This window comes from Macrobrachium nipponense, chromosome 36, assembly GCF_015104395.2.
Source record: "Macrobrachium nipponense isolate FS-2020 chromosome 36, ASM1510439v2, whole genome shotgun sequence".
In the NCBI taxonomy this organism is placed as follows: Eukaryota; Metazoa; Arthropoda; class Malacostraca; order Decapoda; family Palaemonidae; genus Macrobrachium; species Macrobrachium nipponense.
In genome coordinates, this window is record NC_087220.1 from 55,464,799 (window position 1) to 55,492,415 (window position 27,617).

The following is a 27,617-nucleotide window of genomic DNA, read 5'->3' on the forward strand; positions in this document are numbered from 1 at the left end:
AGCTAGTACTATTAACTGCTGTTACTTGATTACAGTTTTGGAAGCAGTAAGTTGCAGGAAGATGATCCTGCTTGCATTGAAAGACCTCTTTGTATTGTTATTAAATTACGGTGATGTTTTTAAGGGCAAAACACCTGCCTCCACCAAAAGTGAGTTTGTTGGGGACGATCGGAAAGCTCCTGTGCACAATCGCACGCCTTCATGGTGCACTGCATCGAGAGAATTTTAATGCAGATTCTGAGGCGGACGATATATTGGACAGCAGTAATCTATTATGGATAAGACTGTTGCCTTATATATCATTAATAAAATGTCCTCGCTTTTGCTCCCCAATTAGTGTGGTGATAAACTTTTTAATATGGCAAGGGCTTTGATGCCTTGGCTTTAATGTATTTGATGTGCTCTTTCCAATTTAAAAATGTTTGATCAAATATTACTCCTAGATACTTGATTTTTGTACAAAATTGTATTTCAGTGCTATAAAGATGCAGGTTTGATTGTTTGGTTCTTCATACCACCTTTTTGTCTTTGTAGAAGACGATTGCTTTTGCGTTTTATCAGTTGAAAATTTAAATCCAACTGAATTTGCCCAACTACATATATTTGAAATGGCATTACTGAGAACTCTCTGAGAAGGTGTTCTAAGAAAAACAATCAGTTTCAATTCTGGAAATCACATCTAGTGTACAATTATGTCTGCTACTCTATTCCTTTGGCAGAGAGAACACGACTACACTCTCATGACTTCCCACAATGGATACAAAGTATGAACATGAGAAAGTCTTTGTCATAAGTATAAACCTCTTATAGTACTTCTCTTGAGCATACTGGTCACACAGCAAACAACACACTTAAATAAAGTAAGATATTAAATCATTGTACATATAAACAAACTCTAGAACTATAAAAATAAATAACCTAAGGCCTTAAGTTCAAGATGCTCTCAGGTGATTCAATATCATCACAATAGGAGATTCTTAGTAGATAACTTAAGCAGTACCTTGCTATATGTCCTACTGATCTTTTTTGCACATCAGATCTTTGAAATTGGAGACTTTATCCTAACATCAATAAACACAATGGATACACCTCAAAACCCACACGACATCCAAAACACAATAAAAAAAACATAAAAAAGCAAACCATTAAAATAAAAGTGAAAATGACTACATTTAGCCTTCTCAATACGTGATAAAGGTTGCAAAACGAATCTAAGATGTGAATATACTAATGAGAGAGAGAGAGAGAGAGAGAGAGAGAGAGAGAGAGAGAGAGAGAGAGAGAGAGAGAGAGAGAGAGAGAGAGAGAGAGAGAGAGAAAGTCATGAATAAATAATAAGGGCCTATTCCTCTAGAAGAATTGGGTCAAAAGAAATTTGGTTGGGGAAGGGACTAGTATAGTGGGTGATCAAAGAATGACAATTTTCCTTTCCAACATGTCTCAATAATGAATGGTGAAAACAGCATAAAACACTCTATAAGTGCTGTAAGGAGACTCAATGAATTTGGCACAGGTAGCTGCTCTGATGGACGGACACTATGTTGACAAGTCAGAGTAGTTGGTGGACATCCAGAGGGACTAACCATTTCTATATAGTCATAATGTTCTTGTTGCTGGTGACTGCATAGCTTCCTTTATTTCCAAACTAAATTGCATTGTTACCTCTAGCAAGACTTCTTAAATGGAAAAACTTTGGGTGTTTGTTCCTTCCTATTTATATATAGATATTCAGTAAGACCATTGTCATATTTGGTAGAGTCTGCACTTACTGATCCACAAGGGACCTTATGATTTTTCTTATTATTTATTATCTGTCATCTCCATAATTAAATTTTTTTTTGTGAGATTTTCCCTTTAAGGAGCTGAATATAATTTCAGGTCTCCATTCAAAGCCCCCTCCCTGATTACCTGAGCCTTCATACTAGTCTTTGTCTTGCCACTTGAATATCTAATATGTTTTGGACTAACTGCCCTTCTCCTTTTCATGGCACATTCCCAAACTGTCTCAATCTTTCAGATCTCAGCTTAAAATACAGCCAATTTACTACCTTTTCATTACAGACCATCTACATCACTGAGATCTCTATTTACTATCCTAGACAGTTTATTGCCACTATATTATTATTTCGTAAATACTTTAACAGACCAATAAGCAAAAATAACTGTGTGATAAACTGCACAAAATCATATCTTTCTGAATAGTTTAGTACAATTATAGACAAACAACAAAATTGTTGAAGACCCACCTTACGAACACCATTTTTGTTGTCAATCTCCTCCTCAATTTTTCCATATTAACAATGCCATAAAATGTTTTCAGTTTGTTGGGTCTGTACTTATGACTATTAAACATAATTTCAAAATCACTGTCCACAGAATGACTGAAAAAATACACCTGTACTCCACAAGAAAGGAATGTATGTTTTGTCACTCAAGAAACTGGAGCCTGCTCACAGCAATAATGTAAAACTAAAACAAATCCTGTGTGGTTTGTGTTGCATACTGCAGTGCTGATGAATGTAAGACTACTGAATATATATATATAAAAAAAAAGATAATGGGGCAAACAAGCCTCATTTGTCATTTGAAGAAAAGTCTCAAATTCAAAGATGAAGTAATATACTGCTGCATACTACAGAATGAAGCTTCTATATTTTGTTAAGGGTTCTGTAGTGATCATTATACATAGCAAGGTACTGCTAGTTTCACTGAACAGTTACATAATCTTACATTACCTTCTTTTAACAAGTTACAGGGCCTAGAAAATAAAAAGTAATAAATACAGTTATTTCACCATTGTTATACCTAGGGCAAATAAATAATAAAATGAAGTTATACAAAAGTGTCCCTTGACTAGTAGTAAGTTAATGTCCATTAATTGTATTTCTTTTTGAGTATTCATTTCCTCTTGCCAAATCTTACTCGGACAATATAATAAAAAAATTACTGATAAATATTAAATGGCAAATAAAACATAGCAACATAAAACCTTACTTCTAAAGATACTAGGGAAAGAAAATTCTCAAGAGATGAGCACCTGATAGTTACTCTTAACCATCAAATGCAATAGGTAATGATTATTGTACATTACATACAAATTTCCCTCAGGATGCTCCTCTACAAATGTAACTTTTACATCGGAGGTGTTGCATCTATGCAAATTCTTTTTGGAAAAATTATATTAATTTCTGGTACAGGGTTAGAAAGTTGAGGAAAAACATAATTGTACTAATCTCCCAAGAAATGTCAAGTCATCTGAAGAAGAGGGAGGAACAGCAAAAATGACAAACAAAGAATAAAAAAATAAAAGAGCTGTCAATAAATGTGACCTTACTTTCTCTCAAAATGGAATGCTACATATCAAAGCATTCAAAGAAATACATACAAAGTACTTATAGGTTTGGAAACCATACAGTCATGCATCATTTTGAGCACCACTTAAAATAACACTAGCTTTAAAGCTTTTTAACTGTACCGGTTACGACACTTCATAAGATTTATTTTTGGTAATCTTTTTCTTGAAATGAAATACTGACTAGCAAGTACTAATTTCCAAGTGACTAGAATAACCAAGCACCAACTGTCTCCACAAGAAAACCTTGTACAATCTAGACTGAAAGAATCGGATGAATGGGTAGGGTAATTTGTGTAATAGTTCTCAGAGATGTGACATAATCCTCAAAAAAGTGCACCTCTCTATAAAAAAACCTAGCTCTTTGTTTTAAAAATTTACACTAAATGGAAAATATAACTAACTGCTGAATACTATCTAATTAAAAAATATGCTCAAACACGAGCACTGCTTATCTGACTGTGTTGCATAACAACTGTGGCTACAGACAGACAACACATACAAGACATTAAGAGTCCCATACAAATATAGACGGAGGTTAGTAGCCAAAAGGTAAACTGGTATAGTGTGTAATCACAGTAATGGGTACTGCTGTTATCATAACTTGGCTCGTAAATTCTGTACACCCAAACACAACCTGAAAAGTAAAGTGTAATTCCAGACATGGTGTAAATTAATGATCATTATTATAAAGTACATGCATGAATTTTAAGTAGTACCTAATATATTGTGGAAAAATAAGTAGAGCAAGTTTCCATTTCAAAATCCCAACAGGATGAATATAAATACAAAAATAAGAATGGGACTTCTGTGTTCACAAACCCAGGGCAATTTGGTACTTATTTCAAGTCAACTTTTCACAGTAAAGCAATGAGATCCAGATAGATATATAAGGAAACTTATTTCCACAACAGCATTACAGTTCTAAATGATGATGTAAACCATATCAGCCTCAGTCCCAAATATGGCTACTGCACATGCAAACATACAGATAGATGACTAACCTCATCCTTCCTTTTCTCTCTACTGATGTTACTTGATTATGGCTAATAGTTTTGACAGAAAGATAAAGGAACATGAATGGTCAAAACAAATGTAATTTCTTAAAGGCAAATTAAAAAAAAAAAAAAATTACTTTCTGGGGTAGCCACTTTGAATATCTTCATGAATCTCATGTGGGCAAGGGGCGAATGCGCAAACCCCATCGAAAATGAGTTATGCATGTTTTCTGCTAGGTGGAAGCACTGAAAAACTCGTGGTGAAGAGCTTTTCGCAATTCTGACCCATGCTGGCTCAGAACTCTCCGTCCAGTTTCCCTTGTTTTACAAGCGGAGCAGCGAAGGAGGTCTGGAATTTCAAAGCATAAGAGGCGAATGTCTGCACGTGGCCCAGCCAATGGGCGAGTGGCTACCTCTTCCCAAGTTAAAGGGCTGCCTCTCAGCCAATCAGACGCACGCTAGCGAGCACCCCAGCTAGTCATCCCGCCAAGCATGCAAGTGAAGCCTGGTTTTGTTTACATTGCATTATTTTGTTATTACATTGAATTACTCAGTGTCATGGCAAGTAATACTAACCAGGATAATGCCAATACACCGCCGCTCCTGCCTTCATGCAAGAAAAGGCCCAAGACTTGGCTAAAGTCCCAGAAAAAAGACTAAAAGAGACAGTGGTAGAGGCTATGTCAACAGGTCTGGGGCTGTTGTGAAGGAGAAGAGGGTAGGCCTGGCTTGTCCTGTAAGAAGTGTTATGAAAAAGAGGGGCTGGAGAATGTGAACAATTTATTCAAGTCATAATTCTCGTGGATAAGGGGCGAATGCGCCAATTTCTTACTTTTGAGTAAGACATGATTATTACAGAATAGAATGTTATTATACATCATTAAAATCCTCTGGAAGACACAAATTAATGCATCAGAAAAATAAAATCACACAGTAAAACACATGATGGTGTTTTTTAGCATAGAATAATTATTGTTCAATCAACCTGAAATTCATTCCTGTATAAAATGTTAATGAAACAAACATACTTTGAAAATTTCAGCCAAAAATTCCAATAATTAATATTTTTACTATAAATATTAATTAAAAATTATCAGTCTCCTTTGTGTGCACCATGGCATTAATACGTATACTCGTACAGTGGAACCTCGGTTGGTTTTCGTACATAATCCATTCCAGAACCTCCCATGAAAATCAAAACATACGAAAATCAAAACAATAATTCCCATAAAGAATAATGTAAATACAATTAATGTGTTCCAGACCCCCAAAAATATTTTTAAAAAATACATTTTATAGGGAATAAGCAGTTTTACATACAGAAAACAATGAGAAATAAATATAAATGACTAATGAAATGAATAAATGAACATTTAACATCACTCTCACCTTTATGGAAAACACTTGTTAGCATATGGAAGACAGAGAGGAGGGGAGAGGGAGGAGGAGAGGTTATTGTTTGGAAGGGGTTACTTCTCTTCGTTTTTTACTGGCACTATCTGAGGTTACTTCCCCTCTTCATTTTTCACTGGCACTAGGACCAGCTTGAGAGTTTCTGGACCCATGTCACACAACAAAAACTGTCCCAAGACATTTCAGGGCAGTCAATAGAGGAGGAAAAAAGGCCGAATAAGGAAAAAATTCATGGAAAACTGGAACAAACTTCATTATCTTTGCAATAGGGTACTTAATACATATTAATTTTGCACGCCTCTACCGCCCCGGATTTGGCCACCATCTTGGAAAAATGGTGGCAAAAAACAGTTTTTTGCAAATATCTCGCTTAGGACTCAATTTAGCTGAAAGTTTACAGATACATAAAATAATAAGTCATAAAATTTCCTATAAAATCTCATTTATTCATTTAAAAAAAAATTTTTTTTTGGTTCCAGGAGTACGATAATATTTAAATCTAATTTTTTCCTACCCTTTGTGTCTGAATAGCATGTGGTTATTTTTCTTGCATGCAATATTAAATAATGCTTCAAGTTTCTAAGCTAACTATAGTTCTTTGTTTCAGGACTATGAAAACAGACCCATAGTCTATCAGTGATTGCTATATTATTGAAAAATGTCTTCATTAACCCTTTAATGCCGAAGGGGTATGATATAAATTGTCTCCCGTATGCCGGGGGGGTCTCGGAGTGAGCGCCGAAGCGGAAAAAATATTTTTTTCAAAAAATCACAGCGCGCTTAGTTTTCAAGATTAAGAGTTCATTTTTGGCTCCTTTTTTTGTCATTGCCTGAAGTTTAGTATGCAACCATCAGAAATGAAAAAAATATCATTATCATATATAAATAATGCGATATATGATAGCGCAAAAACAAAATTTCATATATAATTGTATTCAAATCGCGCTGTGAGCAAAACGGTTAAAGCTAACGAGTTAATTTTTTTTCATTGTATTGTACACTAAATTGCAATCATTTTGGTATATAACACATTGTAAAACGATCAAAGCAACACAGAGAAAATATTATCACAAAATGATGCATGAATTCGTAACGTGCGGACGTAAAAAATGTTTTTTTTCAAAAATTCACCATAAATCGAAATATTGTTCTAGAGAATTCCAATTTGTTTCAAAATTATGATAAATGATTGAATATTACTATACTGCAAGAGTTTTAGCTTACAATTGCAGATTTTGACCATTTCGGACAAATTATAGTTGACCGAATGTCAAATTTATTTTATATATTTATTTTATATGCAAATATTTCAAAAATGAGAAAAGCTACAAGCTTCAATTATTTTTTGTTGTATTCTACATGAAATTGCACACATTTTCATATATAAAACTCTATGAAACGCCTAATATGAAATGGAGCAAATATTACGAGAATGCAACGTACGCATTTCTGAGATTTGCGGCAGAGAATCCGCGCGCAGAGGGAAGGAAAGTTTTTTTTTTTTAAATTCACCATAAATCTAAATATTGTGCTAGAGACTTCGAATTTGTTTCAAAATGAAGATAAATGACTGAATATTACTAGACTGTAAGAGTTTTAGCTTACAATTGCATTTTCCGACCATTTCAGTAGAGTTAAAGTTGACCGACCGTGGTTTTTTTCTATTTATCGTGATTTATATGCAAATATTTCAAAAATGAGAAAAGCTACAACCTTCAATTATTTTTAGTTGTATTCTTAATGAAATTGTGCACATTTTCATATATAAAAATTTATGTAACGGCTAATTTAAAATGGTGCAAACATTACAACAATCGAACAAAAAAATTTCTGATTTTTTTCGGAAGAGTTACCGCGTGGACGTAAGGAAAATGTTTTTTTTTCATAAATTCACCATAAATCGAAATATTGTGCTAGAGACTTCCAGTTTGTTGCAAAATAAAGGTAAATGATTGAATATTACTAGAATGTAAGAGTTTTAGCTTAAAAGTTGACCAAAGGTTGAAATTTTGGCACTTATGTTATTTATATAAAAATATTTCAAAACTGATGAAAGCTACAACCATGAGTTGTTTTTAGTTGTATTCTACATGAAATTGCACACATTTTCATATATAATACTCCATGTAACGGCTAATATAAAATGGTGCAAAAATTATGTCAAAGTGACGAAATAATTTCTGAGATGTGTCGCTGATGTTTTTAGTGCGAGAAGAAAGAAACGATTGTAAACAAAACAACGCCTTGATCTGCGAGCTCCCAGCATCCCCCAAGGCGTGTGATTCAAAAGTTTTCACCTGGTAGGCCTATAAGTATTTTTCCGCGAAATTTTTTTAAAAACTTTTTATATCGATGTACCATACTTCCAATCGGCACCCAACAGACAATTTATGTCGACGTATAATACGTCCAATCGGCGTTTAAGGGTTAAAGAAATGCTTCATTTGTGAAGGAGAACTTTGCGAGGGTGAGACTCGAGAAGTTAAAGAAAAAGGTGTGCAGACATTGATAGACTACAGCATTAAATGGAAAGATGGAAAACAATATCAATTAAAAGGCCTGAAAAATGTGAAAGTGCATGAAAAATGTAGGAAGGTGTACACAAAAGCAAGGAGTGCTGAAGCTTTTTGGATATCCAGAAAATCTAGCAGACAAAAGTACAAAATGTGCTGAGCGTGCTCAGTGAATGATTTGTTCTACCACAGACACATTTGATGAAACAATGCCCGTAACACAAACCAGGTTTCTTTCAAATGAAAGAAATAAGAGTTGGCTTATTACAATGCTCACCACTAGACTGATCAATGAGGGTTATACACTAAAACAAGCTACTGAAGATGCAGACAGATTGATTGTTGCTACTGCTATTGAAGAATCTACCATGGCTGAATCAGTAACAATCGTAGGAGAAGATGTAGACCTCTTAATCATCCTTACAGCCTTGGTTGGATCAAGGACAATATATACATCTTAAAACCAGGCAGAGGAAATACAGAAAGCAAGCTGTACACACCAACCTCCATGAAATTTGGATAAGTCAACAAGGACAACATTCTCTTCTTATATGCATGTAGTGGGTCCGACACTACTTCTGCCTTTTTTAGACAGGGAAAACTAAGTTCATAAGGCTTTTGGAAAAACATAAAGAACTAAAAGATCTTGTTGCTGTCTTTAAAGAACCATCTGCTAAATCTGCAAAGATTGCTGAGGCAGGAAAGAATTTCATTCTTCACTTATATGGGCATAATGAATGTGAATCCCTTTCTGATTTGAGATATCTGTGCTATGCTCAGTCACTCATTAAAAGTAAATTCACTTTGGCTTCTCTGCCTCCTACAGATGCAGCTGCTTGATTTCATTCCTTACGTACATATCACCAAGTGCAGAAGCGGTTGGGAAATGACTTGTCTCCAACAAATTGGGGTTGGAATGCAACTACAAAAGGATTGGTTCCAGTCACTACAGATAAAGACCCAGCTCCACCAGACCTGCTCAACATTGTCTCATGCAAATGTGCTAAAGGTTGCATGACTGCCACCTGCAGCTGTAGAAAGGCAGGATTAAAATGTTCTGTGATATGTGTTTCTTGCAAGGGGTTGTCATGTTCACACTCTGACATAACTGATGATGAAGAGGACTGTGACGATCCCTTTGATGCCACATTAGAGAACTCCTTGATATCAGAGGGTGAAAAACCTCATGGAATAGAATAATCAGAATATATTAAGTATAGGAGGGCCAGCGACCCACTCCTAATGAAAAGCAAATACAGTTGAAAAGAAAGTGAACAGACCTCCCTGGGAAGGTTGGTTATGGCCACCCCGCAAGGGATGAAGGTGTCAGGCAAGAGATAGATAGATAGATACATGCCAAGCTGTTATCTTATCTTACAACCATTCTACAAAAGAACCGAACTGCTTGTCATTACTTTCCTATAAAGAACAATGTAGTTCGCTATACTACCCATTATGAGAAAACCAATATTATCCTGGAAATCAATACTTCTAATTGTGCAGCAAGAACTGGTAAAGCATTGTTTAAGTTGATAACTTCATAATTAGGGTGGATGGTTGGGTACAAGGGTGTTAACTCTGCCAGTGAGCATTCACTGTCTGTCCCAAGATAGAAACAAAAAGAGGAAGGACACCCTTGAGACAAATTTTGGAGATTAGGGGAAGGCAAAACAAGTCGCAAACTTGTTTGTAGGCTTGGCACGAAAACGGTGCAACATATCAAAAACATGCATTGAAGAGTAATTATAGGAAATTTTGTGCAGATTATCTTATGTATTGACATATTTTCTGATAAAGTGAGTCCCAAGCGAGATATTTGCAAAAAACTGTTTATCGCCGCCATTTTTCCAAGATGGCGGCCAAATCTGGGGCGGTAGAGGGGTGCAAAATTTATACATTATTAAATACCTTATTACAAAGACAATGAAGCTTGTTCCAGCTTTCCATGAATTTTTTCCTTATTCAATTCCCTATTGACTGGCCTATTTGTTTCTGGTGTTCTTTAAAATTTGCCTAAAATTAAACATGACTGTCATTAAACATGTTGGAGACATGGATTACAACTTCTTTGTTGGGATGATAATTCTCCACAAAATTTCTTACATCATTCCACTTTGCAAACATGTCCTTAATGCTTGAAGTAGGCACTTATGTATGCCCATTCATTTTCTGAATTTTTCAAATCAGCAGCGCTTGTTGTAGGCATTTTCTCACTGAGATCGGCATGCAACTTCCTCCAACACTTTGCTACGAGTTCTTTCTTAAATTCTATTGTTTCTCACCTTTTTTACACAAGGGCTTGCACTTGGAACTTTCATTGGGCCCATGAATGTTTATTTAGCAGTTAGACTTGAATGAAAAAGCACAAAAACAATGAACACAAAAGCAGAATGGGTTACGACAGAAGATGGGATGCTTTGTTTGGGTGCTCGATACAAGGCTCAATCACGTGGATGGAGCGTTTTCAAGCGTACGAAAACCGAGGAAAAATACGATGACCGAGACAAAATTTCGTAGGAAAAAGTCTACGAAAACCGAAACGTACAAAATGAGAGGCGTACGAAAACCGAGGTTTGGCTGTACGTACTTTGACTGAAGGTCATGGCTTTTCAATGCCCAATAAAATTGGGTATTGAAAAGCCATGACCTTCAGTCACAGTACATATATAATGCCAGGGTGCACACAAAGGAAATTGATCATTCTTAATTAATATTTATAGTACAATATCAATTACTGGAATTTTTGGCTGAAATTTTTCACAGTATGTTTGGTTCATTGACATCTAATACAGGAATAAATTTAAAGTTGATTGAACAATAATTATAATATGCTAAAAAAACACCATCATGTGTTTTACTGTGTGTGTTTTGGTGTTTTATTTTTTTTTATTTTCTTCTGATGTACGACCTTGTCTCTTCCAGAGGATTCTAATAATGTACGTATAATAACATGCTATTCTGTAATAATCATTTCTGCCACCTCTACCTGACTTTAAACACTCATAACTCAAAAGTAAGAAATTGGTACACTCGCCCATTGTCCACGAGATGCCTCATATAGTCACTTCTTGTGTTGGCTGAACAGCTGCAACTCAAAAAGTTATCATGGCAAGGGTGGGAGGGAGAAACTCAAGTTAAAAGGAATGAGTTTATATGGATAACAGTTACAAGTTCACTACAACCCTGATAAGCAAAAGATGCCTTTTCTGTGTAGGAAATATCCCTGTCACACCAACCCATTTCATGTTTCATTAAGAAAAAAATGGTTTCTTCTCTTCAGACTGTATCTCTACCTTTAATTTGTTGTGTGACTCAACAGCAACAACATTTAATCGCTCTCCCTGATCCCCTTTGTGATAGCTTCCATTGTCTTGTGCCAACATCTTTCAATATCTGATCCTTCCTAATACCATTTTGTTACATTTTTTTCAACATTTCTAACATATCTACAAGTGTCTCTTCTGTTAAAACAATTCTTGTGTGGGTGTGTGTGGAGGGATTGACACTTGTCCATTTCCCTTATGGTTATTATTTGTGAGTTGACTAAAAAGGACGATATGGAATTCTTTCCCCTCAATCCACCAAAGATTTTAACCCTTAATGGATGGAAACCATCATATGTGTAACAATATGATATTGTTATTGTACAATAAAGTTTCATACATACTTACCTGGCAGATATATACGATTGAATGGCCCACCCAGCCTCCCCTCAGGAGACAGGTGGAAGAGAAAAATCTGTCCTTAGAAGGTAATAGTTCCTATTCCTGCCACCCAGCGGCAGGCCGGTAGATCACCTGACCTACCTACCTGTAGCGTGTGCCGCGAAATTCGAATTTCTATCGGGGACGACGGAGTCTATAGCTAAGTATATATCTGCCAGGTAAGTATGTATGAAACTTTATTGTACAATAACAATATCATTTTCATACATTCAACTTCCCTGTCAGATATATACTTAGCTGATTGGCACCTTTGGCGGTGGGTAAGAGACAGCTAATTACTGATTAGACAGGTAAACAACATACGTTGTAGGTAATAGATAAATAAAACCTTGGTTCCTATGTGTTTAGACGAAGGGTTGACTTCCTAGCTATTGCTAGGTGTCTGCTTCGTCTCAAGAGCCTCAGCGAGGATGTGACCTATGGCTAAGAGTTCTTGTAGATCTGTCAATGGGGTCTTATCCACTTACTCGACAGAATCTAATGGTCATTTGTCAATGGGGTCTTATCCACTTACATGACAATACACCTATGCCTAGGGGCATAATTAAGGAGCACAACACCGATCCCGATCACCTGATCCTAACACGAGGGTTTGTGCTTAGTTTGAAAAGAGCTATCCCCAAACTCCTTTCAAACAAACAAAAAAAAAAAAAAACACTATGTTAACATAAAAATTAACTCACTTAGTTAAGGATCAGTGTCGGCTCCCTATCCCAGCAACGTATCCGTAGACACGTAAAACCAAGAGAGAAGGATCTCTCGTAGGTCAACTTGACCTCCTTCGTGCAAAGGGAAGTCAACACAGAGTTGCATCTCCCTTAAGTTACAGCTAATATGTCCTTCACGACATATTGTTATGTAACGAACAAGAATTCATAAAAGCTCGCACGTCAAGCGCTTTTAATTCTCAGCTGTTTGAAGAAATCATCAAGTCATTCATGAAGTGCTTTTAGCGATCACACTTATTTCAAAGAAGACCAGGGCTTCCTTTGAAATGGATCTTTTCTGGATGAAGCCTAGAGCCTGGCTTGCGCCTGGGTGGCGCCTCGAGTCTGGTTGGAGCCTCGAGCCTGGCTGGAGCCTTGAGCCTGGCTGGCGCCTCGCGCCTGCCTGACACTTGGTTGGCCGCCTAGCTCCTGGAAGGCGCTTTTTGCCTGACTCATGGCTGGCGCCTCGCGCCTGGAAGTAGCTTCGCGCCTGGCTCCAGACTGGCACTATTTGGCGTCTGGCCCCTGGCTGACTCCTCTCCACTTGCTGGAGCTTCGAGCTTGGTAGAGTCCCGAGGATGTCTGGCGATGCCCACATCAGACACTCTTATCTGTCTGACTTGTTCGCCTCCAGCGCATCTGCGCTAGGTTGGAGGCCCCCTCTTTCTCTTCATCAGACAATGACAGTGTTCCTTGAAACTGTCTGCCTCTGGCGTTTTTTACGCCTGTTTTGGCATTTGGCGCCTGGTTGGCGCTACATTGTCCGAAAGTCCTGAAACTCCACAATGGTTTATCAGGAGATTGGAGAAGGGTGGAAGAAATTCTTCCACTTTGAGCTTCTGGCCTCTCCGGCAAGGGAAGGTGATTGTAGTAAACTACATCCATTAGACGATAGGACATCTAACAGTACGAGAGATAAGAGTCTTCCTCCGAGGAGGATCCTTCTTGAATCCTTCCGTTGCTAACGAGATCTCTTCTTACTTGCTGATGAAGTTCCTCGTTGCAGAATCTTCCCTATCCTTGTCCGAAGGAAGGGAAGGGGCTTAGAAGTCGAAGGAGACTCCGAGCTGAAATTGGGAGGACTCCTGATTTCTAGCTCTTTACTGTATCTCTCTGAATACCTTCTGGGAAGCATTTCGAACCCTCATCGCATCCCAAAGACTTTGTAGGCAAAAACGTTTAAACCATCTCTTCTTATGTAGGTGAAAACGTAAGTACCCTGCCTGGGCAACGAAACTTCTATCTGAAATCGTTGATTCAGGAATAGAGGGTTTTAGTTCTCTTGCCAGACATACTATGCTGGCAAGAACCCATTGCCGAGTCTCCATTAAATCTGATGCGAGATTCCAATGCACAAAAATTTCACCTGTCTTCTTGGTAGTTAAGGGCCAAGAGAAAACAAAGAATTCCCTCATAAAATTTCTCAAAGAAGTTTGATGAGGAGCAGTTCCATCTTGTCGGAACACGGAATCTGAAGCCACAAAAGATCCCATTCGAAGTACATGATATCCTACTCTTGTCGTATTGAGGTATCGTATCAGATCCCGAAGATCTTAATCCTCTGCTATCTCTAATTCTCCTTGTATAGACAGAGTATAGCCTTTTACTGTGCTCTTTGATAGCAGATATATATAAAGTTGATTCTTCCCTCTGAAAAGGAAGAAAAAACCTATATGTGGTTCACAGAGGTATCGGAAGAGGACAGTTTCCTCTTCCATCAAACACGATCTGCAGCAATTCTATGTCCTGGCTATGACTATTGTCATTCACCTTTAAAAATCCTCTCATTCATGTCCACTTCTGGTCAGTCTGCACGAAGACTGACTCAGAGTGGAGAGGTTGTTAAGGTCCATTTGTAATAGATGCTTATCGAATATTCAGACTGTCTTGGAAAAGACTTCCAAAACATGCTGTGAGAAGAACGTGACCTCTGTGAATCCAACCTCTAAGGCCAAAATGAGGCATAAAGTATTATCCTCTCTTTCTTTGACGCCCTTTATCTTAAATTCTGTAAAGCATTTATATTTAGGGAAAAAAAAAAAAAAAAAAACTAAAGTTTATTCCCCTTTCTATAAAATAAAGATGGTGTATATTGCTACTTCTCTTGGTTCAAGGAAAAGGAAGCAGTCTACAGGAAGCCTGTTCGTCTTCTACCTTGCTAAGAGATCTATGAAGAAGACTTTCCGTAGGTTCTCACAACTCTTTGCAATAAATGTTAGACATATGATAACAGTTATTATCGTTGATCGAGAAGGTTCTCACGGACATGCAAAATCTTGCATCGAACCTCTTTTTCCAAATAGGTTCTCTTTGTTAACGCGAACAGGAGCGAAAAAAGAGATTCTCAATGCTCTTTGCGATATGAGAGAGTCGTGGAATTGGCCTAAGTGATTAAATGGGTAACGAAATCAGGAACGAATCTTGCCGTTACCGAGCGTGCTGTCTGAGAGGCTACTGGACTCTTATGTTAATAACTCGCTAAAACGAGAAAATATCTTGGATGGTGCTCTTGGCTCATTGCGCCAGGTTGGCGCTTCAGACCGGCGCTTTCTTCTAATACTCTTTATGTTATGTGCCAGAACATCTGTGCCTTTATGGTACCCGACATCCTTACACATGTTAATTCCGTTCTTAGTAGGAAAAAACTCTTATATACGTAGTATATTCTATTCAGGGAAACCATTTCTGCCACGAAGAGAATGTTTCCCATTCCACTCATCCATCTTCTCTTGAGCAATATCTGATTCTAAAAAGGTTGTGTGCGTTTCTCGAAAGACTTGACCATACCGTAGTCTTAAAGTGAATTCTCTACTACATCCATCTTCTCACTAAGCATGTATTCTAATAAGCCATGCTTTCGTAAGCATGAGAGCATTATATAATATAATGTTCTGCTGTGTTAGAATCCTTTAATAATGTTCCCTACGGTAAACAGCATTGAAAGGCTATAATATCTTTCTTATTGAAAGCTTCTTAGCAAAAGGCAGACAATATTTTATTTATGTTAGCTTAACTATCCCCTCCATTCGAGACTAAGTCCATGATTGTAGGGGGAATATACGGTTAACCATTCGATCCCGTTGGAGAGAGAGATGCAACCGACTGCTAATGACCGAGACCTGGATGGTACTGTATTGGCCTTACGCTTACAATGACAGCCCGGCCGTCTCGCTCGCTGCCTGGCTGCATTCATCGGAGTTGCCAGTTACTTCATTTAATGAAGGAATATAATAAAATTATTCCCGAGCCTAAGGAAGCTCTCAATAATGCCAATTTAAGCCAAACAACCTTTGTTAAATACCGAAGCTGAGTAGGTATTGTCGTAACAAACTTTTTTAAGCGAAGTCCTTACCAGGAAAATCCTGTAAGGATATAGATAATTTCGTAGCGAACCACAAAGGCAACTATGGTATGCGTATATGACTTGTCATTCAGCAGTCGTATGCAGCAAGTCTTCCTTCTACATTCTTTCCTCTCCGATGCGGAGAGAGAATGGAAATTTTGCCCTCTCCGTTCTTTTCGTCAATAAACACGAATTAGCATTAGTCGAAAGAGATCGCAATGAAAACTCTCGGATCGAAGAGAATCCCTCAAATTTTTATTCTCTTGGAGATAAGGCCGTATTCTACGCCTCTATTATCTGGAAGAGCCTCTAATCAATGAATGAGAGCTCGTACGAACCTTGTTCAATTTGCAAACGATTGCCACTCTTTCTGTAAATGGTTGGTTGCATTATTTTAGAAGGAGGAAGATTTTAATATCGTCTTATTAGTAATGAACTAATTTTTTTTTTTTTTTAATAAAAAAGGTCGCTAAGGTCTTATAAACTGAGAGACCTGCTCCCTTATTGGCTTCCAATTCCGATCTATCTTCCATTTCCTGTCCATCAAGTTGGGAGAAGAATGAGCAACCGGAGGAGAGCGCCTCCTTCCGTAAGGTGAAGGGCTTTTAGCAGTACCGATTCTAACCTGACAAGGGCTAAGGCCGCCTGTGCGACATCTTGAGTCATCGCCAGGAAAAAAAAAAAACCGATCTTGCTCTTGCCATTACTTGCATTAAGACTATCCTGAGAAGGGCGACGGCCGCCCGTGCAACAACTCCCGTCCTTTTCAGGAGAAATCCTCGAATGTCTTTCACCTTACGCAGAATCAGGATCTAACTCCATATACGATGAAGATCCTGGTTTATAGCTTCAGGCGCTTAGCGCCTCATCTCAGGCGCTTTGCTCCTCGTTTCAGGCGCTTGAGGCTTTCAGGCGCTTTGCGCCTCATCTGAGGCGCTTCAGAAGCCTTGCGCATCGTTTCAGGCGCTCCAGGCGCTTTGCACCTCATTTCAGGCGCCTCAGGCGCTTTTAGCCTTGTTTCAGGCGCTTCAAGCGCTCCAGGCGCTTTTCGCCTCGTTTCAGGCGCTTCAGGCACTCCGAGCCTGTTTTCAGGAGCTTCAGGCGATTTGCGACTCCTTTGAGGAGCCTCCGACGCTTTTTCTTTCGCCTCTTCAGGCTCTTTCGCCTCGATTCAGGCGTTTAGAGGCGCTTTGACCTTTCAATTTAAGGTCTTTAGGCGCTTTTGGAGGCCTCATTTCAGGCTCTTTAGGCAGCTTTGCGCCTCATTTCCGCCTCTTCAGGCGCTTTGCGCCTCATTTCAGGCTCTTCAGACGCTCTTTGGCGCTGAGCCTCATTTCAGGCTCTTTAGGCGTTTGCGCCTCATTTCCTTCCTTTTAGGGCGTTTGCGCCTGTTCCAGGCTCTTCAGGCGCCTCGAGCCTTGTTTCAGGCGTTTCAGGCGCTTCATGTCCGAGGAGCTAGAAGCTTAAAAATTATATATGTATGTTTAACCATTAACCGAGATCCATAATTCATTCGATCAACATATATTCTTTAATATCTAATTCGTTCTTCTCAGAATAGATATATTTTCATATAAATGTACCGATGAGGAATTTGTTGAAATAACTCTTTCAAACCCCATGGCATAGAGCCTCCGTCTATTTGTACGGGGGACGAAAACAGGATAGGGCAATGCCTCTACCGCAACTGTTATCGAAAGATATCTCTCTGAGGTTCCGATATCTACGACGAGATTATCTTGCATCTTCATTGAATCTACGCCGTTGAACTTTCTTCTCCTTATCCGTCAACACGATAATAATAAGGGGAACACATTACATTAGGACGCCTTTCCAATGGCGAACTTGGCAGTCTGGGACGTTCTACAGAACCTGCCGAGGGGACGCCTGATCGGTGGGGATTCTCTGAAACCCCCCTGCGGTTGTCGACATTCCTTCTCCTCTGGGCTTGTGAGCTTGGAAGAGGTCTAGACCTGGGAGCGAGACAGAGCCGATCAGACGCACCCTCCATTGCAATGGGGGAACACTATATTCACTTCTTACCTTTTAAAAGCTTGCATTTGAGCTATCCATTTATCTTCAATTTGCATATATAAATTTGTAGTTTCTGAGGAGTAAGAAGGTGATGAGGATGCAACAACTACTAGTACTGCTAATACTCTAACTGTTCGTTAGCACAAACGCTATTAAAGCTTATAAAGTAAGCGTATCTAGTTATATGCTTTTCTGACTTCCTAAAGTAGGAAATTAGAGTTTAATATTTCCTTAATAAAGTTGTAACCTTTATTACATGTAATAATGAATAAATATTAATAATTCTCTTTATGGCAAACTATGTGAGTGTCTACCGATGATTTCGGTAGTTTCACTTAGTATTTTCTTCGAAATTTCGAAGCGAAATTCATTAAAAAGTTAATAAAAGCGTATGCCGAACCAAAGACCCAGTACTTCCCTGCAAAAGACAGCCCAGAAGATCGATGGCGATGAAACACGAAAATCAAATCAGGAGGAACCGTAAACGTATGTTTACAGTCCAAACGATAGAGAAAAATCTGTCCTTAGAAGGTAATAGTTCCTATTCCTGCCACCCAGCGGCAGGCCGGTAGATCACCTGACCTACCTACTGTAGCGTGTGCCGCGAAATTCGAATTTCTATCGGGGACGACGGAGTCTATAGCTAAGTATATATCTGACAGGGAAGTTGAATGTATGAAAATAACGGTTTTATGTGCGTAACAATATAACAAGTTTTGAGTGGTGGGCAATCTTTATTTATTTATTTATTTGCTCATAAATATACCCAGGGGTTGCTGTTGATATTGGTTCTTATATTTTTATGATAGCATGTCAGTTATAATTGTAATTTTGCAAAGAAAAGTGAAAAAAAGTTACTGCATCTTCAATCTCAGTAAAGTTACGTACATATTTTACAACAAATAAACTCAGAATTTGTTGTTGATTTTAGTTATCTGTTATGATATTTTGTGAGCTGTAATTATAATTTTACAAAATAAAATAAAATGAATTAGAAAAAAACATGTATAACTTGGTAAAATTTATGATTGTCTTGTAAAAGATGCCTGAAAAGAGGTTGCAAATAGTCACTTTCAACTTCCCGTGGAAAGTAGGGAGAATTTCTTAAAATGTTTTTCTTACACCATGTGCATTTGTATGTCTTCCTCTTTCCATTGATATGTTTTTTTCTTAAATTGGCTGACCTTAAAGTTTGCCCAGTCTGGGGTGCTGCATATTGTTTTCTTAGCCCAGCTGTTAAGGGTTAAAAAAATTTCCCTATCACAGCCTTGGAAGATCTCCAGTTGTGGCAAGAACCAGGCCATCTGAAGTGTTCTCTAGTTCCACATGCTCCTGAAGATCCGTTCATGAATGCAACAACTCATGGTTAGGGAGCGCATCTTGGTCAGCAAGTGATGAGAACATGGTTGGTGGAACACAGGAAGCAGCTTTCCAACTCTCAGGAATAAAAGGAAGTAATCTGATCATTCACAATGTTAGTAGAGGGCCAAGTTGTTGGAGATATGGCTGGCAACTCCACAATAGTCTACTTCAGCAACTAACAAAGATAAAGATCCAAACCTCCTCTATCTAGAGGTGATCTTAATGTGGGCAGCAATCAACAGAGTTCAGGGAAGCAACTTTCTCTGCTGGAGTAGTCACTGAATTTGGATAACTGTATAGCTCTTTGACATCTGTGGGATATGCTTCAAGTGGGTCAGTTTGTAATGACCCTAAACCACAAGTATTATTCAATGCAGCTGGATCCAGCAGCCTGACAGTTAGATGATATAATTCAAAGTTAGAGACCCTAACTAAATATGTATGCCATCCTCTCCATTCAGTCAATCAGCCAAGTGCCAAAGAAGATCAAGGCCTATTACATCATCAAGGTGACCCTGATTGCTATATACTGTGGCCCAAGCAGGACTGATTTATGGACTATTGTATTAGTACACCACCCAAGGATCTAGCCAACCTGGGTGAGACACTTGAAACAGACTCATTTCAAAAAGTTCCATAATAACCCAAGAACACAGTGCCTTCATGTCTAAAGGTTACCGAGTGAAGCCTCAGAGGTCAAGAATTTTCAGAGGCTGTTGCTGCCGCCATTACCTATTTTTCTTGACCCTTGACCTCAATTCCTACCAGGCAGAGTAGAACAGATTTCCCAGTTGGTGTAGAGAAAGGGACATCCATTCACTCAACAACTCTACTCCTGTAATTGCTGACCTCTTCATCCATTGCATCTTTAAATGATGATGCTAGTGTGTGCAATGAAATGCTACAAATCAGCCCACTAAAAAGTGCTGGAACTTCAAAGCATGAAACTGACTTTATCTAGAACCTCAGAAGACTCTTTCACTACTTTGACAGGGGGCTTCTTTGAGGTCAATCCTGCCACCTAAGTGAACCCTCTCTTTAGTCCTCTAAAACTTCCAGGGTCTCCTAAAAACACATCTTGTGGAGGTTAGTATTCTAATACAATTATAATATGCTTTCAACCCATTCCTTAATAAGCTTGGTCTTTTCAGAGCCTTTTCCCCTTGGGATATCAAAGCTCACTGCCCTCCCACCTATACGTATTACTATAGATTTATGATAAAATAAAAGTAATTTTTCTAAATGTGTAATTAACTTAATAAAATCCCAATACTTCACTTTAACCAAATTGCCACCTTCCAACATATAGCTCTCTTGCAGTTGGATCAGACAATACAAAATTCGATTCAGTTCATAAACACGGCTCAGAGGGACACTGCAAGTGTACTACCTACCAGACCCCAACTGATTTTTTTCTTACAACTTCCATAGTTGATGTCTGGGAGTTTGCAATGCAAATTAGGCTATTACAGTAATGGGTTGGTACTGAATAAACTGAGACTAATGGTTTTTTTCCATTCTTACATTATAAAACTGAAAGCCTAGGAGAATTGTGCTAGAGACTGTTATACTGTATTTCATATATATATACCGTATGTGTAAATACATGTATATATGTATAGTATATATATATATATATATATATATATCTATATATATATAATTATATATATATATATATATATATATATATATATATATATATATCAATAAATGTATGTGTAATACACTTCTACTAAAGTAAAAGTATTTATGCTACAGGTTTTAGCTTGCTACTTAAAAATAAAAGCTGAATATTGTATATCTTACAAAAAAATACACAGTAAAAAACTAATACTAAACTGATATAATAATAAGTGAAAAATAATGCTGGGAGACATTTCAATATGTAACAATACATATGCTAAACAGAACTCGGAGAAAAAACTGGAAATTCTAAATAACTTATCATAAGTCAATCAAATATAACAGAACTCTCCAATGCAAACAACTATGATGAATTAGATTACTATAACTACATTATACAGTATTAAACATGCATAAAGACATGAAATGAATGTGATCAACAAGTAACTTACCAAATATAAACCAAATAAATAAGAATACACTGATAGAACCTCCAAACTGTAATCTCCTATGCCATGGAACTGATGCATTAGATGCATCTACTTCTTCTTCTCTTGCTCGACGTCTAACTTCCAAACTCAAAAGGCTTTTTATAACTCCAAACGTACCTGTAAATAAGCAAGATTTATTTCCCATTGTTAAAAACATAAAATACAAAAAAGTAATTATGTACTTATACAATCTTAGCTTCTCAAGTCAATAATCTGACTGCTAAGATACCTAAAGAAATAAACAATAGCATTCACAAACCTCAAACCTCTGTCAAGGCTAAACAATCCAAACCCAACAAGGTCCCTTCTTCCCAAAAGTTACTTTAACACCCTGTAACCAGTCATGAATCCCACCTTTGGTCAAACTGCATAATATCCAGAAAAAATTTTTATGTATTACAATTGTCACGGAATAGTGTTCTAATTAAATAAGTGTCTCATGAGAATCATTTTAGTGAAAACTGGTATTAAAGTGAGCATAAATGAACATACTTAACAGAAATGTCTCACAACAAAAGACAGTTGCTGTCTTACAATATTTATTTCAATTTACTGCCCTACATGATTTCTTAATAGTGCATCAAAACCCAGAGAGATAGGTATTGTAATCAAAATTATTTCCAAAAGAAAGAATGCAATCATGCTACTATAATTATAATTGTTGACTGACAATAAGGATCTGTGTTACAGTGCTCTAAAATAAAGTGAGCTATTGATTCGTCTCACAACATATTTCTAGAATTCTGAAGTTAATTCACTAATGCTATAGGCTATTAAAAATCACACTCAGGGAACAGGAACTACTGCAATGAACATACCCCCAACGACAAGATATATTGGAATAAACTCCTCAGCTGGACAATCATTCATCTTGAGGGAACCAATGACAATCATGACAATAGGGATGATTATCGTTACCCCGAGCATCACAGTACATCCAACTGAAAATAATAAATAAAAAATCACCCTTAGAGAATCAATGCTTTCAATGTATTCTTTTTACTCATAGAGAACTTCCACAGCACAATACCTAGGGGTTTAATATACATAGCTATAAATGTCCCAAGCAAATTTAATACAGTATTCTGATTGGGCTTCTTACTCTTCCTGCCCAAGCTAAGTCTTCTACGGAAGAAAACAGGTGAAATCAGTATGGCTAGTTGTTCACTAAGATTAAGGGAGTCTAGTATCTTCTAAACAAGAAAAATAGGTGAAATCAGTATGGCTTGTTGTTGAGTAAGATTAAGTCAATCTTGCCTGTCTACAAGAACAAATGAAAGCAAGACATTCAAAATGTTTATTAAAATAACAATAGTTGCCACAATATATAAGAATTTTCAATGCAAGCAGTAGTGGAAGCAAAACTTATACTTCATTAAACAGGCTTTTACTTAAATGAATCATTTAAGACGAGTGTCTACTTTATTACACTTACTTGTTCCTAATAATAATATAATCAGGTTTTTGACAAAATCGACTATTCCACTGGACGTTCTGTGAACTTCGCGTACTTTGCCAAATACAGACTCGTAGGATGGAGGAGGGACTGTCCAAAGAACAGAATTGATTTTCATTAGGTCAGTGTTACCGAGTAGCATTAAAATACAATACATATAAATAGATTCATAAATAATTCATATTACAATGCATAACAAAATATTTTAAAAATTCATAGACAATGAAATAAGCACTTTTAAAGTGCTGAAAATATAAAGGAGCATGTTATCACTATACGTATTGTGTATGTACTGACTTTCTTCAGCAAAGTATGAGAAAAATTTATAATTGCTAAACTGCATATTTAGAAATACTGAAACAAACTGTACCATTAAGAGAAAGAACTTCATCGTAGGAAGGCGGAGGTGTACTGGGTGGCATGCTGTCCGTCGTCGTGATCTGTGAAAACATATTTAGAAAATATTGTTGGATAACAATGAAAAAATATTATTCTAATAAAATTAATTTTTTCAAATACAAAAACCATCTTTAAAGTATAATGAATTTCATTCTTTAAGTACCGTATGGGGTGAATGCAGAGGCAACGGTGTGGTCGGTGTTTCTAACATCACCATGATATCGCCAGGAGTTGTGACTGCACTGTTAGTACCATCAACATCCTGCAACCAAAAAAATGTCAAGACGAATATAAATACCTATAAATTATAAATAATACATAATAAATTATATCTTTCTTAGCCCTGAGCAGATATTATACAGAAAATATTTAGGAAGCTATTTTGCAACACTGGAGAATATTAGTATTTTGAATAAGTACCAACAACAAGAAACTTTTTCCATTTATGCTCGAAGTAGTAAGACTTCTAAAGCAAACTTAATGTCCCATAGGACACATTCTACCACTATACAGACACAAAACTTATTACTGTATAAGGAGCACCAAAAGCCATTTCATCCAAAACTAATATGTACTTAGTCTCCAAACAAAGTACAAGCTGTAAAGGAGCAAGAACCTGTACAACAACCAGACTGGCTTAATCTAAAACAAACATCCAAATAAATAAATTTATTTAGTATAGCATACATTTTAAGAGTTTTATTTTCTCAACACTGTCAAAGAACTCGCCCTGGTTCTAGCTACAGTTAAAACTCCCCATTTCTTCCACATGACTTCTTATTTTAATGTAACAGATTTGAACAATACCTACCTGTATCTCAATTATACAAATTTTCATTTAACAGCCACAAAGCTTGTTTCATCTTTTCAACTGCTCTACACAATGTATTTTATCATGTTTTTACATTATTCATTAAGCAAGTACCCTAGTCCTAAATATCTAGCCATGTGTACCTTCTGGTTAAAATAGTTGTAAGTTTTCACATCCTGTTCTCCTGTGGTCAGCAATACCCCAATCTGCCTTAGGCTAGTCATCAGAGATCACACTCCTTGGGCTTTTTGTAAACCTCTGGCAAGCTCATCAAACAGAATGGTCCCCTAGTCCCAATCAGCCTTACAATAGTCTGGGGATAGTAAGAACCTTCAGGTGTCCAAAAGAAAAATGGTAAAGAACAACTAAAGGATGCAAACTAAAAAAGTCAGGAAGCATACTGAAAAAAAAGAAAAAAAAAAGGGAGCAGCACTGTCAAGATCCACATCATTATTTTCTGCTTTCTATTATTCCATCTATTTTTATTCTCCATGACCCCTTCTCAATTGCCTGTCAAATTTCAATCACTTTGCCTTGAATTAATTTCTAACCTTCTTTCAAGAACAATTCATTTTAACTACTAGCCCTATGACAATCGAGCTATCTACCTCCATAGGCCGGGTATTCATGATCAGGTTTACCTGTCAATCCACCTGTCAGTTCACTGAAACTGACGTTAAAACTTAAGTACAGACAACAGTTTGTGGGCAGAGTCAGTCCACTCACCAGAATGGATGAACTGATGGAATTCCCTAAAATTCTTCTGACCGACTGACAGGTGATTGCACATGTGGAGTCAGGTAAGCAATGATTTTATGACCGTTCACCACCAGATTTAACCAGGGAAGGATCTCAGCCACTCGAACTAGTATATATGAATAAAATATGTGGTAGATCTAGGGTACTTATCCGCGGCAGCCTTGACTATGGCAGTTGCGGTTTTTCTAAGCAGTTTTACCTACTGAACAAGAATTTTAAGTAATATTTATTCGGACGACTGTAATTAAGCCCCCCGGGGCCAGTACTAAACACGGCGAAATACATTGGACACCCCAATCCCTAGTGGATGTCATCTCCACGGTTACGTTCCTTGCAGTCCGTGCGGACTGCTTCTGTAAAAATACCAAATATGTTTAGGTTCAACTCTCGCAGCGCTATAATTGTAGACCATTCTGAGTCCAAATCAAATAACAAAAATAAATATTTGCATATTTGGTGTAGGCCTAGTAATATAAAGTACAAATTCTTGATCCTCCTAACAGCTTAGGTCAAGTCCTAGCAGGCTAGGTCACGGGTCAGCTGCAAATTAGTATATACATTCCATGGACCTTGAGTTGGGTTACTTCAAGGAGGTTTAGTAGTAGCCTATGTAGATTTTAATGGTTATTTTTTTTCTTTAGAAAATAAACCTAACTTTAATTATTCCTACCCAGTGGCTGTATCGTCTGCACCTCTAGGTAGTGTTAGGTATAGCTATACGGACAGACCTACCTAGTACTGACGTAAGGTAAGCCTCCTTTGACTACACTACCTTGACGCTAAGGTGGCATCAGTTTTACATGAAAACCCTGCTATTTTATACAAAATAATGTATGAATGAGAAAAACACGGAACATTCTATATTTCGTGAGTTAGGTATATTTCGGCACACAGTAAAGCACCTACTGGAAGTAGTAGCTGGCTAATCAGCAACTGTCAAAATCTAAGCGGCTATGCGGCGCTCGTATCTTTCCTTTGCACCGTGACAAAATACTTATTAATACGCAGGCTACAACTTACATTTACCAACAAATCAACAATATACATCTACCTGAAGCATACAAGGATCTTCTCTGTCAATATGTCTCATTATAACTATTCTATAACTAATTTAGGATGGGAGTAAACGAAGGCGTGTGCACCTCCTGAATGATGCTATACACTACGGATGATTACGATACTGTTGATTTACACAATTTTTCGTCTTTATGAATTATTCTTCTCTTCGATTATATTAAGATTTACCATGTATCAATTTTACATATTTAATTGCGTATCATATTATGTATTTATAATGGTTGAATGTAAAAGTCTTCATTAGATATTACTCAATATCACTATTATAAGCGACCAATACAAGCTTCACTCCTTGCATAGATATAATCTTAAAGTATGAAATCGCATTCACTGTCAGGAGGACATTGTTAATAAGACATTACAATAAATGTAAAATACAAAATTGACATATTTGCAGTATTCTTAGGCAACAACTATAACATAACAATTAGGCAGAGGGGAAAAAATGTTGTTCAAAGATGCGAGCTGTCTTCTATTAGGAAAAGAAAGAGAATGGTTAATTGTTCACCTGTTATACCTATATATCCTACCATTAATAGTACGGACAGTCGCGCCGAAAAATCTTGTGAAAAATATAAATGGCAGTGGCGCTTTTTCCTTTTAAAAATGACAGCACGGCTGTTGATTAAAAGTACTATACGTTTATTATAACAAATTACCCTTTGACCATTCTTCTCTCCAGTTTCCTCAAGAACTTTGTGACGATACTTGCATCAAAATGTACGTTTTGCAGTATTATGCTTACAATATGCTACACCTAATGCAGTGTTTTTAAGTGACATAGCTACGTACAACTACTGAAGGCCAGAGTGAAAATAACGCAATTAAACCGAAATGTAAGTCGGTTAACTGTATATGATTACCCCTTTCGAATAATTGAGATGAAAGTCGTACGAGACATCGTCTTACATACATTTAGATGAAACTGGTTAGTGACCCAATAATCGATGCTGTCAGGACTAAACCGTACATTAACCTTTCGTAGACTTTTTTTTTTTTCTTTTTTAGTTGTCTGGTGGCGTGCTTAAAGCACAAAAATGGATAGAATGGACTTTTCAGGAATACATCCCATATAGTTTTTTTTTTTCGGAAGCGGCTATTTTGCCGGTTCCGGTAAAATAGCCAAAGATGCTTTTAAGTTTATTTTGCCGGTTCCGGTAAAATAGACAAACATGCTTTTATGCTTATTTTGCCGGTTCTGGTAAAAGAGATCCCAGGTTATTTCCTTAAATATTTTTATTATAAGTATTTCTAATACATTAATGCTAGTGAGGCTAAAAAATACAAAACGGATTTAATAATAAATTTATTTATATATATAATTTTTAAAACAATTTTGAATCTTTTTCAATACAAATTTTTGAAACGTTAAAACTATTTATTTATAATAACATATTAAAAGAAATGCATCTGTCTCAAATATTCAGGCATAACAGTCTCTGCAAATCCAAAACTTGGCCTTAGGGATGGTTCTTTTACCAGTGCACTTCAGGTGCACCCACTGAAGACAAAAGTCACAGAGCCACAGAATCCATCTTGTTCAAATCCTGC

At 37.1% G+C, this 27,617-nt stretch overlaps 1 protein-coding gene across 1 annotated transcript; it reads right to left on the reverse strand.

The window, feature by feature from the left end:
* Nucleotides 1-653: 653 nt before the first annotated feature.
* On the reverse strand, nt 654-26,150 carry LOC135203678 (transmembrane protein 272-like). Its single transcript, XM_064233571.1, has 7 exons — nt 26,041-26,150; nt 23,583-23,681; nt 23,391-23,460; nt 23,000-23,110; nt 22,383-22,505; nt 21,526-21,681; nt 654-3,989 (listed from the first exon to the last, which is right to left on the reverse strand). The coding sequence occupies exons 1-7, from the start codon at nt 26,077-26,079 to the stop codon at nt 3,787-3,789; spliced, it is 801 nt and encodes a 266-aa protein (XP_064089641.1). The 5' UTR covers nt 26,080-26,150; the 3' UTR covers nt 654-3,786.
* Nucleotides 26,151-27,617: the final 1,467 nt, after the last annotated feature.